General features: G+C 36.1%; 1 protein-coding gene across 10 annotated transcripts in view; it reads left to right on the top strand.

Annotated features, from left to right (window-relative positions):
• Window positions 1-16,979, top strand: part of PKHD1 (PKHD1 ciliary IPT domain containing fibrocystin/polyductin) — a 640,097-nt gene that overhangs the window by 440,088 nt on the left and 183,030 nt on the right. For all 10 annotated transcript variants that reach the window (XR_011974315.1, XR_011974316.1, XM_072642432.1 and 7 more), the window contains 2 exons: window positions 11,409-11,522; window positions 15,373-15,460. Coding sequence is in view for 8 of the 10 variants with exons in the window: in XM_072642432.1 (XP_072498533.1) it covers window positions 11,409-11,522; window positions 15,373-15,460 (202 nt within the window). In the remaining 2 variants the exon portion in view is untranslated. The remainder of the gene's footprint in view (window positions 1-11,408; window positions 11,523-15,372; window positions 15,461-16,979) is intronic.

Below are 16,979 nucleotides of genomic sequence, written 5' to 3'. Positions count from 1 at the left end.
CTTCTCAGTGCCCCCAGGGGTTTTTACACTCCAACAATGGGGAGTCTGTATGGGCTGTTGTGCAGTCTCTGTGGCTGCTGCCTGCTGCTGGAGCTATGGAAGACCCTTCTCCCTTCATGGCCAGCTGAGAAACTCCCGTCACTGACCTTTGTCTCCTGTGGGTTGAGGGATCTAGAAACTGCTGCTCCTGGGACTGGGGTTTCTGCAACTGGAGATTCCACCCCTGAGGGCTGTTCAGTAGCCTGTGCAGTGCAGCCAAGGCTGGGCTTAGCTCTCCGAGCTCTGCTCAGTGTCTGGTGCAACTGGCATTTCCCGTGGGCCTTTCAGGTCACCCTGGGCTGGAAATCTCCTCCACTCTGTTGTTCTCCACTTCTGCTGCTCCAAAATTTGTTGAGAGTCCCCCTCTACCGGTATTTTGTGGGCTGTGGGGGGAGACCCTGCATATGTGTGTCTCTCTACTCCTCCATCTTGGCTCTGCCCTGAGACTTCTAATTTCAAAGCCAGTGAATGGCTTTCAAATCATGTTGTATGTTAAAGGGAATTTTGTGTATTAAAGACATATTTAACCTTATGACCAGAAGACTTAGGAGGCAAATGATAGCTATTTTCAATTATTTAAAGGCCAGTTACTTGGAAGAAAAATTAGACTTGTTTTCTTTGACCTCAGGCAGAAGAATTAAGAGCAATGGATGAGAGTTATAGAGAGGAAAAATGATATATGGAAACATCTTATATGAAGTCCAGTAGCTTATTTCAGGAAGTAGTAAGTTCCCCCTCAATTGAGGATTGCAAGCAAAGTTGCATCAACACTTTTTGGGTAAGCTGTAGCGTAGATTCTTATTCAGGTATTAGTTGGATCAGATAACCTTGGAGGGTCCTTCTAATTCTGATGCCCTATGATTCCAAAACTTTGGTTTGTGGTAGAAGTGAATTGAAGGGTGGTTTTGAAGAGAATGTAGTTGGAGGCTGTACTTTCCTTATTTGGCCTTTAAAGATTCTTTCCCATAGGTTTCAATTTAGACATCTGGGATCTACCATCCATGAGGTCCCAGTGATTATGGCCCCTGAAAAATCTTACATTATCCTTGGCTCTCTGAATGAGGACTATTCTTAATATGGTCTGCAAAGATTGTTTCCCTGTGTAGACCATTATATACTGACTTGCAGATAACCTTTTTATTTTTTTGTCTTCTTGTTAGTGACTATAACTTGAAAAGTCTTATTCTCTTTTGTCTCATTCCTTTCTATCCTGGTATATTTTCTTAAGAATATTTAGTGGGTTGTTATTTTAGGTTCTGGTTTTTTGGGTGAAGTGTGGCTTTTTCATCTATTTCCCTAGATTGATATTTGAGCATCCTTCTCCCTGAAGGCCAGCTTCCTGTTTCCAGGATACTTCTGCCTCTCAGGTCATTGGCAAAGCTGTGATAAGTCACAAAGAATATTTCATACCTTTTACTTTATAGGCTAATTATTTCAATAGTGTTACCATTATTTAAAATGTTTTTGAAATTCATTTTTGAGAACTGCATTTAAAACCAATTTACAAACAAAATATGAACTCACTTTCATTATTTTATAGTCATACTCTTACTTATGTTTAATTTTATTGACATATTTTACTTTTACATGCTTGTCCTTGTTAAATATATCTCTCTTATGGAAGTATTTTGAAAAATTAGGAGAAAAATTCAGCAAAACTAGTGTATCAACAGACTCTAACAGTACATTCAATGTTTTATATATATATATTTCAAAACTGCAAAGAAGGGAGGTAAGTACATGCTATCTTTACTTTAGCACAAGCTTGATCATTATATGACATAATGTTCACTTTGTGGAGTAATTCTTGTTCTTTCTATTTACATTGTCATAGTGATCGTGCATGTTGTTTTCTTGGCTCTGCTTACTTCACTTTGCATCAGCCTTCCCATGCTTCTCTACATAGTTGGTATTCATTGCTTTTTATGGCACAATATTTTATTATATACACATGCCACAATTCATTTTTTTAATTCCCTAGTCTCTGACATCTTGTTTGTTTCACAGTGTTTACAAAAAGTGCTACTGTAAACATTTTGGTATATATGGAACCTTTCATTCTATCTTTGATTACCTTGCATGTCTAGATACATCAGTCACTTCATTTACCAAATATAACTTTGGATAACTTCTGGTTATTTTCAAAATTTAACCTCCAAAGAAGAACATTTTACCTCAATAAAGCTATTCGAAAGAATTCATCACAAGTTCTGAAAGAATCAGATTCTGGAAGAAAATAGAGATAGCTTTTATTTAGCAAAAAAGGCTACCTGTTTCCTTGTTTAGATTAAAAGGGGAAATTTCTAGCTGTCTTATCTCTATTTCTCAAAGTAATCTATAGCTTTAGAGAGGTAGTATGGACACCAGGATGACTAAGGAGGAGAAAATTGTCCCAGGCCAGAAGCAAAACTGTATGGTGTTCAGTAGAAGGAACTTAGGATGTTTAACCTGTGAAAGAAAAGATGTATGTATATGGAGGGGTCATGATATCATGATAGTATTTGAAGGACTGTTATGTTGAGGAAGGCTTGGCCCTAGGGGGCAGAATTAGATGGAATAGATAGAAGCTTCTTCTAAGGAGTCAATTTAGTTCTGAAGTAAGGAAAAAAAAATTCTTACTAGTTGGACAGGGGCAGCTAGGTTGCTCAGTGGATAGAGAGCCAGGCCTGGAGTCAGGAAGACCTAAGTTCAAATCCAGACTTAGCCACTTACTAGCTGTGTGACTTTGGGCAAGTAACTTAACCGCTTTTCTGCCTCAGTTTTCTCCTCTGTAAAACTGAGATCATAATAGCACCTACCTCCCAGGGTTATGAGGGTAAAATGAGATAGTAACTGTAAAGTGTTTAGCACAGTGCATGGCACACAGTAAGCATCTACATAAATGCTCATTTGTTATTATCATTATTATTATAGTTATACAAAAGTTATAGTTATACAAAAGCATATATATACATAAACATATTTATGTTATATATGTGTATATATAGTTGTAGATATACTTTTTGTTATAGTTATAGCTATACAAAGGTAGACTAGGCAACCTTGGAGGGGAATGGGTTCCTCCACATTGAAAAGCTTTAAGGGCAAAGCCAAGATGGCAGAATAGAAGCAGGACCTGTCTCTACCCAAACCCCTCGAAATACCTGTAAAAATGACTCTGAACAAATTCTAGAGCAACAGAAGCCACAAAATGACAGAGTGAAATTGATTTCTAACCCAAGATAATCTGGAAGGCTGACAAGAGGGTCTATTGCACCTACCCAGAGCAGAGCACAGCCCAACATGGACAGCCACCACAGACCAGAATGGAGCAGGCTTCAGGGTGCTGAATCACTGTGTTGTAGTTTCTAGACTTCTAACCCACAAATGCAAAAGACAGCTTCAAAGGTCAGTGGGAAAGCTCTCTCACCTGAGTGAGAGAGGAATTGGTCCCAGATCCAGTCCTAGGGGTAGCAGCTACTTTTGCAGCAGCCAGCTGCTTCTGGGCTCTCAGCTTACAGACAGTGGGAGAATTAAGCAACTGATCTGGGTGGCAGTTCTGGGGAAAGGGAGCTCTGGCTAGGTGGAGCTGGTGGAGGCTATGGAGAGGGAATCCTACTGACAGATCCAGGGTAGAAAAGAGTGCTTGTGGTCGCTCATAGACCAGAGCATAGGCCAGGAGAGTCATAAACACCTTTCCTTTGATCATACCACTTTGGAGGAGCTGAGAATTTACAAGTTCCTGGAGGTATCTCTGAAAGCAGCTACACAAAACCCCTTAAACTTGGGGCAGTGCACCCTCCACTTAACAAGGAGTTCAAAGGTCAAGCAATTGGCTGGGTAATGACCAAAAGGGGGAAAAATAAGACTATAGAAGGTTACTTTCTTGGTGCAAAGGTATTTTCTTATGATGAGGAAGGTGAAAGCATACAGCCAGAGGAAGATCAAGGACAGCTAAGTCAAGGCTCCTCCATCCAAAGCCTCCAAAAAGAATATGGATTGGCCTCAGATCATGGAAGAGCTCAAAAAGATTTTGAAAATCAATGAAGAGAAGTAGAGAAAAATTGGGAAGAGAAATGAGAGTGATGCAAGAAAATCATTAAAAACAAGTCAACAGTTTGCTAAAGGAGACTCAAAAAATGCTGAAGAAAATAACACCTTTAAAAGTAGACTAACCCAAATGACAAAAGAGATCCAAAAAGTCAATGAGGAAAAGAATGCTTTAAAAACCAGAATTTGGCAAATATAAAATAATGTCCAAAAGCTCACTGAAGAAAATAATTCCTTAAAAATTAGTATGGAGCAAATGGAAGCTAATGACTTTATGAGAAATCAAGAAATTATGAAAAGAAACCAACAGAATGAAGAAATAGAAGATAATGTGAAATATCTCAATGGAAAAACAACTGACCTGGAAAAAAATCTAGGAGAGATAATTTAAAAATTATTGGTCTACCTGAAAACCATGATCATAAAAGAGCCTAGATATCACCTTTCAAGAAATTATCAAGGAAAACCGCCTTGATATTCTGGAACCAGAGAGTAAAATAGAAATTGAAAGAATCCACTGATAACTACCTGAAAGAGATCCCCAAAGGAAAACCCTTAGGAATATTGTCATCAAATTCTAGAGGTCCCAGGTCAAGGAGAAAATACTATAAGCAACCAAAAGGAAACAGTTCAAGTATTGTGGAAATACAATCAGGATAATACAGGATTTAGCAGCTTCTACACTAAGGGAGTGAAGGACTTGGAATGTGATATTCCAGAGGTCAAAGAAGCTGGGATTAAAACCAAGAATATTCTACCCAGCAAAACTGAGTATAATAATACTTCAGGGGAAAAAATGAAATTTCAATGAAATAGAGGACTTCCAAGCATTCTTGTTGAAAAGAACAGAGCTGAATAGAAAATTTGACTTTCAAATATGAGAATCAAGAGAAATATGAAAAGGTAAGCAGGAAAGAGAAGCCATGAGGAACTCATTAAAGTTGAACTGTTTACATTCCTACATGGAAAGATGATATTTGTAACTCATGAGACCTTTCTCAGTATTAGGGTAGTTGGAGGAAAAAAAAAATATATATATGTATGTATGAACATATTATATATGCATAAGTACATATGTACCTATACACATGTGCATAGGTACATATATGTGTTTATATGTATATATGTGTGTGTATATACATATATGTATATGAACAGAGAGCACAGGGTGAGCTGAATATGAAGGGAGGAAACCTAAAAAATAAAATTAAGTGTTGAGAAGAATGTAATGGGAGAAAGAGAAAGGGAGAGGAAGGATGTAGTATATCATCTCACCTAAAAGAGGCAAGAAAGAGTTTTTCATTGGAGGGGAAGAGGGAGGAGGTGAGCGGGAATAAATGAGCCTTAGTCTCATTGGATTTGGCTTAAGGAGGGAATAACACACACACTCAATTGGATATGGAAATCTATTTTACCCTACAGGAAAGGGGGAAGGGGATAGGACAGGGAGGATAATAGAAGGGACAGCAGATTTGGGGAAGTGGTAATCAGAAGCAAACAATATTGTGGGGAGACAGGTCAAGGTAGAGAATGGAATAAATGGACAGGATAGAGGGGAATGTGATTAGTCTTTCACAACATGACTGTTATTGAAAGGATTTGCATGGCTACACATATATGATCTATATCGAATTGCTAGGTTTTTCAATGAGAGTGGATGGGGAGGGAGAAAAGGAGAGGATGTGGAACTCAAATCTTTAAAAATGAATGTTAAAAATTGTTTTTGCATGCAACTGGGAAGTAAGTTGTACAGTCAATGGAGTATAGAAATCTGTCTTGCCCTACAGGAAAATCGACAGGAGGGGATAAGAGAAGGGAGGGTGATATAAGGGGGGGAAGATTGGGTAAAGGGGTGGTTGGGATGCACACTGTCCTGGGGTGGAAGAACGTAGAGATAGGGAGAAAATTTTGAATTCAAAATCTTGTGGAAGTGAATGTTGAAAACTGAAAATAAATAAAATACATATATAATATATGTACTATATATAATATATACTATATAGATATACATACATATATATACTATATAGATACACATACATAAAAGAAAATCTTCAAACCAAGTCTGGGTGATCATTTGTCAGGCATAGTGTAGATTCCTTTTTAAGTATTAGCTGGACAAGATGCCCTTCCAACTCTTAACTTTTCAGATTCTTTGATATGTCTCATAAACATAAATATAATATGTGAGCCAATATTGTTCAGAGAAAATCTCATTAACTATGAAGTCAGAAGACCTGGGTTCCAGCCCTGCCTCAAACACTTAATATACTAGCAAGAAATTAATCTCCATGGGCCTCAGTTTCCTCATCTGGAAAATAACAGGGTTAGATTAGTTGTCTTCTGAGGTCCATTCAATTCTAGAGGTAGGTTCCTATAATCGTGTAATGCATGAAAAAATATATAAACTGAATTACTGTATAAGGGAAGGTGAGAGATTTTTCCTTAATTTTATTTTAACTTACTGAAACTATTTTAATTTACTTCTTTTTAAAATTATCCTCCTATCAAATTTTCTTCTGAATATGAACAAGGTCTCCTATCAGTTTGCAAATGATTCAGTTTTTGAATATGGCAAATAGGAAATTGGATCATTGATGACAGAATAAACAAAGCTTTTTATCCACTGTGGTATTTGCTTGAATCTATCAAAACAATTCAGATACCATGCCAGACGTGGTGGTTACAAAGACTAAAATTAAACAGTTCCTCTTATTAAGATGAAATAAATTCAAGGTTTTTTTTTTTTTTGAATGGAGGCATAGTACTGGAAAATAATCACTAATTTTGCTCTATTTTCCTCCTCTTGCTGTCAGTTTCTCCTTTTCTATCTAATCCCTATTGCTTACTTTTTGTGACCACAATGTTTCTCACCTTCCTTTCTGGTTTCCTGGCTTGTCACATGACCCATTTTTCAGCAGCAAAGGCCATTTTAAATCAATTCCCATTATTTGGGGGTGGGGGTAATGGAGATCTCTGAGATTTAAGATTCTGGGATTCACAAAGTGGGTCTTTCTACTGTATTGTTTGGTAATCTTGATTCATTCCATTAACCTGATGGTAGTTCTATCTGGTGTAGGAACACTAGAGGAGGAGATAAAGCACTTGGCTCTGAATTCTAATCCCCATTCTGCTACCAATTGCAATAGATCTTTTGCCAAATCATATTATCTCTATAGATCTTAGTTTCTTCATCTATAAAATTGGAGAGATTTGGTCAATTAAAAAAGGGTTAAGTAAGTTATCACATGAACATAAGGCAATATTACTGTGCTGTAAGAAAGGATGAATATGATGATTCCATAAAAGCATGGGTAGACTTCTGTGGACTGACAAAAAGTGAAGTCAACATATTCAGGAAAATAACATTAACAATAATTATAAACAGGGTATTCCAATAAATGTTTAACAACCAACTTTGCTTTAAAAAAATAAATGTGCATACACTTTTATGTTTAGTCTGCATTATTCACATGCTTTCCATCACTTTGGAAAATAACCACTAATTCTGCTCTATTTTACTCCTCTTGTCAGTTTCTCCTTTGCTATCTATTCCCTATTACTCATTTTTTTTGTGACCACAATGTCTCTCACCTTCCTTTCTGGTTTCTTGGCTTGTCACATGGCCTGTTTTTCATCAAAAAAAACCCAAAAAACAAAAATCTTTTAAGTTTAAAGACATTTCCACTACAAGCATTCATGTGGAATATTTGTGCATGTCCTGAGATAAAGCCTTCTGAGCTTGTCCTGATCTGATCAGTCACAAACTGACCTAGTGATGTCATTTTGGTCTTCTTTGAGAATGAAGGACAACAACAAAAACATGCTTTCCATCACTTTCTTAAGTCTAAATAATTAGCAAAACAAATCAAACCCTGGTTTGTAGCATTTGCCAAGCTGTAAGTGCTCACATTGAAAATTTCATTTGGCTCTTGCTAGTTGGTTTGGGTTGGCTTCACTGCTCTAGTGACTATAAAAATGCAAATGGAAAGACCAAAATTAAACAATTAAAAGGCATAGTTCAGTGGTGCAGTGGATAGAGCTCCAGGCCTGGAATCAGGAAGACATCATCCTGAATTCCAATTTGGCCTCAAATTTGACACTGACTAGCTGTGTGGCGCTGGTCAAGTCATTTAACCCCATTTGCCCCAGTTTCCTCCTCTGTAAAATGAGCTGGGGAAGGAAATGGTAAACCACTCCAGCATCTTTGCCAAGAAAACCTCAAAAGGGGTTACAAAAAGTCAACTCTAACTGAATAATGAATAAACTACAAAAAAAATTGCAGGTGGATGATCTGAAATTATAATGATCTGATATGAAATCAAAAGACATCAATTTAAAAAAAAATTGAAGAGACTAGATTGTTTCTAAGGTCTTTTCTACCTTTATTGTCCTGTTGTTACCACTATGAAACAGAAGGTTCTGCTCACTACTTACTGTACTGGGACATTTAAATTTTAACTTAGTGTAAATTGCAACTTAGAGAATATATGCAAATTATACCTTTTTTTTCTTGTAAAGAAGGTACAAGGTAGGCCTATAAGTCTGCATTTATTCTCAAAGGCTTCTTGTGGGTGATTGTGAAGGGGAATAAAAACCAAGAACTATCCAAATAATCCTGTATAAAAGAGACTTCTGCTTTGTAGATGACTGCTCTAGGTTATGATTGTAAACATACTGAGAAGAAGAATACCTTCTCCTATTTTTATTTTTGTTTAGTCTCAGAATAAAGGGATAACCCTGGTCATTAGAGCCTGGTATATAGTACCTTTTACATATGCAAAAAAATCACTTTATTTTAAAGTTGGAAGGACACTTTACCAAGATTTTTCATCTATGCCACCAATTCCCTTCCTTCTACTTTCCATTCCCACCATCTTTCTACCTCTTGGACCAAGGAAACCACAAAATGAAAACTCTGGTCATTTCAGATACTGGAAGATCATGGAAAGCTGGCTAATTTTGCACAGACGTAAAAAAAAATCCACATCTGCTGCAGTTTTGTGTTGCATAATTGATTTAATCTCTAATTTTAGAGGAACGCTGAACTCTTTTTTTGCTGGACTCTGCATACATTTCTCTAGGGCAAAAACTGTCCTACTTTTTCCTCCCTGGTATCTGTTTAATGCTAGGCCATTTTTTCCAAGACTGTAAACTACCCTCCGTGAAATAAATGAAATCACAGTTGGAATACAGCTTACTGTACAGACTTATCACCACAAGATAAGGGCTACACCACACGCATTTGCTTTAACGTCTCCCCCCTCCTCTCTGTTCCCCTTCTTTCTGCTCTAGCAATATCTTCATATTGGCTGAGAGAACACATTAGTGGTTCTGCTGATAGCATAATCACTATTACCTACACAGAGGGGCAGCGTGGCTTAGTGAGTTAAGCCACATGTTGAAAATTCATAGGATGTGAGTTCTAATCCTCCATCTCCTATTCACTTGCTGTGTGACCCTAGGCAGATTCACTTAACATCTCTGTCTCTGTCTCTATCTCTCCCCCTTACGTGCAACATATGGATTAAAATACTGACCTACTTGACCAAGCCATGCCTTTTAGGGATGACCTATAAAAGCATAGATACTCTCCAATACCATGCAATGAGACCAAAGTATTTACAAATAACACCTGGAGGGTTTATTAGTTAGCTTAGTAGCAGTTGGTTGTAATAACTTTGTAACTGTATTTTACACTCAACTGTTAGACCCATCAAAATGACTACTCATGTAGATCAGAGATTTCGATCGGACTGAGAAGCCCTGTTGTAAGAGGGCTCATTTACAACATTCTGTTGCAAGAGGTGGCTCTCTGAGAGAAGCAGAGATCTAGTGGACATTTAGGCAGTGTAAAATCAAAAGACATCAGCTGAAAAAAAAACAAATTTGAGGGGGAAAGATGTTCTCACTTAGAAGACTTTGTGCTTGATTATTTAAATTTAACTTAGATAACATGGTAAAATACATCTTTTTCTTGTAAAGAAGGTGCAATATAAGTACATAAATTTAAAGGTATTCTCAAATTTATCCTTTTCTCAATAGTCATGAATCTAGAAAGGTTAGCTTTCTTGCTAGACTGTTCTGTACATTTGCATTCCACTGTATATACTGACTTTATTTTTCCTTTTCCCCTTTTACTCTCCTTTACTTCCTTGTGGGACAAATAATTTCAATACCACCAGGTACAAAAGGATAGGGAAATATTTCCATAGGGAAATAATCCTCCTTAGACTTATTCTTGCTACTCATCTTGGCCAAAATATGACTTTTTCAGATAAATCTGATAAAACTTCCCTTTTCTACCTGTAAAATGAAGGATGACTGCTGTCAATTTCTGCCGGGGATTTGTGGTGTTGGTATTAATGGACTGTGTTTATACTGTTTTATATTGTTTTTATGCTTGTATTTCCAGTGGTTAGTGCACTGTCTGGTACACAGCAGGTGCTTAAAAACCCTTGTTGAATGAATGAAGCAGTGTTGGGCTTAGAAAAAAGCACATACTTTAAAGGATGTGGTATTTGGCTAGAACCATTGGATGTATTTCAGCAGTACAGAAATATCATCCACGTAACACAGAAAGTTGTACTTTGCACCTCTATGTATTGTTTCTGAGATGGGAAGTTTGGCATTTATAAAATAGTTCTAGGCTGTATTTATGTGAGACCTTTGGGAAAACCATATATACCTTTTCTACAGTGTAGTTTCTGTTTATATGGAGCAAGAGAAGATGTTAAAGATACAACAAGTGCAAATGACTCAAATCCAGTATCAGGAGATATTGGTCTGAAGAAACAAAAGCACTTTTAAAAGTTGAGGACAAAAATATAGAACCAGTTAGTTGTCCATATAGGTTCTTCTCCTTCTTAAAAGTTTATTGGCATATATACATGCACACATATATTATGTATATGCACGTGTATACACATAGTATTGTAAATAATTAATGCTAATTAAAATAACATGCTTATACCTTATGTTTATACATGTTGTGTATATATTTATACACATATGTATATATGTGCGCACATACACATATAATCACATAACAACTTGGTTAAAATGTTGCTTAGTAAATATTCCTACCAAGCTCACTTGAATGAGCAAATCTAAATATGTGCAATCAGTTCATTCATTGTGTGGTTATAGGTGTCTATGTAATTTATTTACACATATATGTCTATATAATATGTAATATACATATGTGTATAATTTAGAAGCATGTTATCCATAACTCATCTATATGGTCTAATATATTCACTTGCCTTTGTGTTCTTGAAAGTCTACCATAATTCTTAATCTTCAAATGAAGTTACTGGAAAACTTTTCTTTTTAAATAGGTACTTTTTCTGAGCCCTTACAGAAAGGGCAAACACTTTTGATCCAGCTTCAAGCCTCTGAGGGAGTCCACTGTGACCGTTTGGATGGCATTCGTATTGCTCCTGGAACTATTGGTAAGAGTACGTTTATATCTTTTTTAATTAAGTAAATAAAATGTAGACAGGTACCTGACATACTCAAATAAAGTGCTGGCTTTGAAATCAGAATGTCCTGTGTTCACTGTCTCTGACACGTAGTGTTTGTATTATCCTGTACAAGTCACTAAACCTCTCAGTGTCCCAGCCAAGTCTTTAAGATTATTAATCTGATGCTGATCCTCATTGGTAGAAGTAGTTGCTATACAATCATCCATTTGGATTAAAATTACATTAATTCAAAATATAAACATGCTTCACTTACATACTTGTGTGTGTGGGAAGTAGGAAGGACACACTGTGAATCTGCTCTTGTGTGTACTTAGTAGCTAATTTTGGGTGAATTTTATTAGTTGTGAGATCTTTCTAGTTGTTCATACCCCATTAAAACAGGCTGGGCAGTCGCTCTCTACTATTGCCGATGTCATAATGATAGAGCCAACTAAAAGGAGTGTCATGGAAAGAAAACACCAGAACCTAAATGGCTTCTAAGTCACATAAATTGTGTCCTACAAATAACTCATTTTTAAATGACGCAGGAATAATGAGCTTGTTTTTCCCCAATTGTCCTAGCCTCTGCCACCTTCTTGGTTTGGGTGATTCTATATTGGATGATGAAGATGGTCAGAGAGTTGCTTTATTATTTCTCTGGGTCCCTCCAAGGACTCTTAACACTATTAAGCATTAGATAATCTCTGTCTGTTGATTCTAAAAAATGTGATAATTTGTTTTCTGTCAATGCACAGCTGATGATGCCACATGGTCTATCAATCAATTTCTATTTCTATATCATCCATATCTATATAATCATATTCACAATCTCATTATTTTTCTTCCAAGATGAAGGATGACCAATGACAAAAACAGCTATCATCTCTTTCTATATCATCTTTATCTATCGTTCTATCATCTATTTTCCTATCATCTCTCTATCTCTCTCCCTTTGACCAGCTCTTATGTTTTTTGATTTCACATAGTTTTAGATTTAATCAGAATTGCAACCAATACAAGTGTATTATTCTTGGGTTTTATCTTAGAAATCCTTTAAATTAAATAATTTTAAAGAGTCTGCCTTAAATGGTCATTCATTCATTTAGTCAATAAACATTTATTAAGTGCCTATTACATGACTGTGGTTAAAATTTTTAAAGAGGCAAAAGGCATTTCTTGTCCTAGAGGTTCTAAAAATATCATTTTTAATTTAGATTAGAAGAAAATGCATTAAAAGAAGCTGAAAAGCCAAGGGATGGGGGAAGAGAAAGGAGAATGGGTACCATGGACAGGGGACTGTTGAAGTCCTATAGCCAGGTAGGGGGTGATGGGGTATCTACCTGGGATTCCACCTTAAATAGAGAATCTAAGGGGAGAACCGTGATGTTCAGCCTCCACCATCTCCAATCAAAGGCCATGCTCTGAATACAGATTTGGGACAGTATCCAGTACATTGTAGATTCTCAAATAAGCCTCAGAAATACCCTCTTTGGGTACCAGTTCTTCGTTAAAATAATGAGAAACAATGATATTTGTTGGGTTGGTGAAGTTTATTCAGTTAGTGTCATCATCAACCTTCTACTTTCCAACAAATATTTATTGAGCACTTAATATGTTTGAAGAACAGTGCCAGGTATTACATGGATAGAATGATGGTGATAAGATATACCCTTAAGGATCTCACAGCTGAGTTTCTCTCATGTCTTTCTGGCACTAGAATGAAATGAACAAAAAAATAGTAGGGCTTTTTCCTCCTGTCATGCTGGGTCCATAATTATTGACCATAAAGCAAGTAAAATTGCAATATAAATGACAGATTTAGCTTCTGTTAATCTTCATTAATAAGGATCTTCAAAGAAATAGTACATTAATTGATTAATTGAAATGTAGGACTAATTCAGAACTAAACAAAGAATTTTTTTTTAATTTTGCTTGCAAAAAGCAAAAGCTTTTTTGTTGCTTTAAATGTTCCAAAAACATATTAGCTCACTTTCTTGAATCATGAAGGCCAGTTCTCTTATAAATAGCCCATAGATGTAGGAATTATATGAGATTGAAAAAAAATTGCAGTAATTCAGGCTATATTCTGGAAGTTCCCTTCTCTCTTCTCTTTCTCCTCCCCTCCCCTCTCTTTCCACTCTACTTTCCTCCCTTCCCCTCCCCCTCTTTTCTTCTCCCTTCTCTTCTTCTTCCTTTTCCTTTCCCTGTCTTCTCTGTCTCCTTTTCTCTCTTCTTTTTTAAACCTTTCTTCCTCTCTTCTCCTTTTCCATCAGTCAGTACCCCCTTTCTTTCCTCTTTTCTTTACTAATTTCTCTTTTCCTTTTCCCTTTCCTCCTTCCCTGTTCTCCTTCCCTTTCTTTCCTTCTTTCCTTCTTTCCTTCTTCCTTCCTTCCTCCCTCCCTCCCTCCCTTCCTTCCTTCCTTCCTTCCTTCCTTCCTTCCTTCCTTCCTTCCTTCCTTCCTTCCTTCCTTCCTTCCTTCCTTCCTTCCTTCCTTCCTTCCTTCCTTTCTTTCTTTCTTTCTTTCTTTCTTTCTTTCTTTCTTTCTTTCTTTCTTTCTTTCTTTCTTTTTCTTCTTTCTTTCCTTTTCTTTCCTCCTTTCCTTACCCTCTAAAAATTTCCACTAATATCAACTTTTAAAATTAGTCTTTTCTCATAAGTCACTGTGAAGAAAACATTCCTACCATTTAGAGTTCCTTTCATTTGGGTTCTAGTTCATTGAGGTTTTGCTATACTTGCTAATTAGTAAGAATTCTTTAAGTGCTTGTATCATGCCAGATGTTGTAGGAGACAGAAAGTGGATTAATTATACAAATAAGTTTTTTTGGCCTTCTTTTTCTTGGGAAATTCACTGCTGAGAATTGTGGGTTCTGGAAAATTGAGAATTATGTTTAAAATGAAGCTTGGCACTTTATGCGTGTACAGAAAGAAAGACCTAAAGGAATATAGCTGGACTGCATCAAGCAAATCTTTGTCAAGACTTTAACCCTTTTGTGTGAAGAAAATCATATTTTGAAAGCAAAGATCTAAAGATGTATTCTTTGATGATTCTAATAGGACAAAAGATTGGTGGGAATTACTGGAAACAAAACCAATGGCACTAAATCCTTCTCTAGGAAATAAAATGCATTTCATCCTGGCCCTGCCTTCACTTCATGCATATTAAATAACACAAAATGTGAAACAATAAATTTATATATTAAAGGCAGTGATTTCAGAAGTATTTTAGTAGACAATTCTTTAAATACGATGTTATCTTTCTCTATAGATTCTACTGATCTCCCTGACTTTCTTTGTCCCATTTAAAATCCTATCCTTAACTGAAAGCCTTACCCAGCCCCTCTTAATTCTAGTGCCTTCCCTCTATGAATTATTTCCTGTTTATCATGTCTATAGTTTTCTTTGTATGTATTTGTTTGCATGTTGTCGCTCCTGTTATATCGTAAGCCCCTTTAGGACAGGGACTACCTTTTGCCTCTTTTTATATCCCCGTTACTTAGCACAGTGCCTAGCACATAGTAGATGTTTAAAAAATGTTTATTAACTGATTGATTATAGGTTTATTTCTAAGCTTTGTATTATCTTTATATTATATAACATTTCATTTTCCTTACATGGCCCACGGCTATTCAAAATCATTGCCACTTGGGTACACTTGGAACAATATAAAAATATTTAGAGCATCCACATTCATCTTATCAGGGTAAATGTAAACTTTTCAATATCTGTCATGTAGTTCGGTTTTTTAACCATTATTCTTTTTTTTGCATTCTAACCTCTTCAGTGATCTTCTCTTGCTATGCTTATTAATTTCCTTTGCACGTCTTCTGCTTGCTCCAGGGGTTTATGGGAAAGTACAGCTTCATAGTGCATACCCCAGGAAGGCCTGGACGCATCTTCGAGCTGATATTGCATCAGGAAATGAGAGGTGAGAGGTCAAAATTGTTTGGGTCAGTATATATGCTTGATATTTATACTGCTTCACCTTAAAGTGTTATTTCAATGAAATGTTAATTTTTAAATGAAACAACCTCCAGGAACATTTATTTATGATTAGTAAATTAGAGTTGGGAGAAATTTCTTTAATGTCAAATATGCATTTTGGAGTTATGTAATAAAACCTTACCAGTTCAGGGTAGATAGGGAAGATGTTGGTCGGTCTCAATAGGTGACAAGTATGAATTACAGACAAATTTAAAGGAAAATTAATTTTATTACTTAGAAACACATAGAGTTACTCGAATTTGGGTAAAACTGTTATTTATTAATAAGTCAGAGGGCTTGTTTGAATGAAAATGCAAATGCTTTTTATTTAGCAAATTAATTTTATTTTAAATTATACTACCAAATTAACTTTTTTGGTCTAATTTTCTTTATTTGTAAAATGAGAGTATTCAGCTCAATGACCTCTAAAGACTCTTTCACCTCTAAATCTATGGTAATAGTTGAAAACCACTTATTGTTTAAGGAAGTGTAGACATTCTCCTATGACTTTATTTACAATAAGTGTTGATGAAGCAACTCTTTTCTCTGTGATTCTTCTTTTCCCGCTCCCATAGATTATGTTATAGTGAATTTTGCCCTCACCCTGGTATTAATTAGTGCCAACTCAAAATTCATGTCATTTCCTATAGCAGGGATATTTCCTGTAGAGAGTAATGTTTGGTTAGAAAAGTTTTCACTTGTAGTTTTGTAAATTTTGTGCCTACACAACCAACTAGAGAAAGGAGAAAAGGATATTCTGGAACAAAATAAATTTCCTTTGGTGGTACTATTAGTAGAGACAGGAAAGTTTGCAATAGGGTCAATTTTTCTTACAATGATGATTTTAATTTTGAAAATCTTGGGTTAAAGTGCTGGTATAACTTTTAGATAGGAATATCTGACAGATTACTGTAAATACAGGATAAGAGCTCAGACAGTAGGGCTGATTTCAATTGATTGATCAATAAACACTTATTAAGCACCTACTACATGTCAGGCATTGTGCTAAGCACTGGTCATATAAAAAAAGCAAAATAAAGTCCCTGACTTCAAGGGGATTACAATCTAATAAGGGAGACAACATGGAAACAAATATGTACAAACAAGCTACATACAAGATAGATAATTAACAGAGAGATGGCACTATAGGGACTGGAGGGACTGGAGAAAATTTTCAGTAAAATATGGAATTTAATTGGGACTTAAAGGAAGCTAGAGGGTTTAATAGCTAGAGCAGTGGAGGGAGAGAGCCAGAGAAGATTCCTGGAACTGAGAAATAGTGTCTTGTTCACTGAATGGCCAGTAAGCCAGTGTCACTGAATCAAAGAGTACTTCTTGGAGAATAAAGGGTAAGAAAACTGGAAAAGTAGGAGGGGACCAGGTTATAAAGTGCTTTGAATACCAAACTGAGCATTTTGTATTTGCTTCTGGGGACTCTAGAAAGCCACTGGAATTTATTGAGT

The sequence above is a fragment of the Notamacropus eugenii genome, chromosome 2 (assembly GCF_028372415.1).
Source record: "Notamacropus eugenii isolate mMacEug1 chromosome 2, mMacEug1.pri_v2, whole genome shotgun sequence".
NCBI lineage: Eukaryota > Metazoa > Chordata > Mammalia > Diprotodontia > Macropodidae > Notamacropus > Notamacropus eugenii.
Note: the sequence above shows the minus strand (reverse complement) of the source record. Positions and strands in the feature narration are given on the sequence as shown.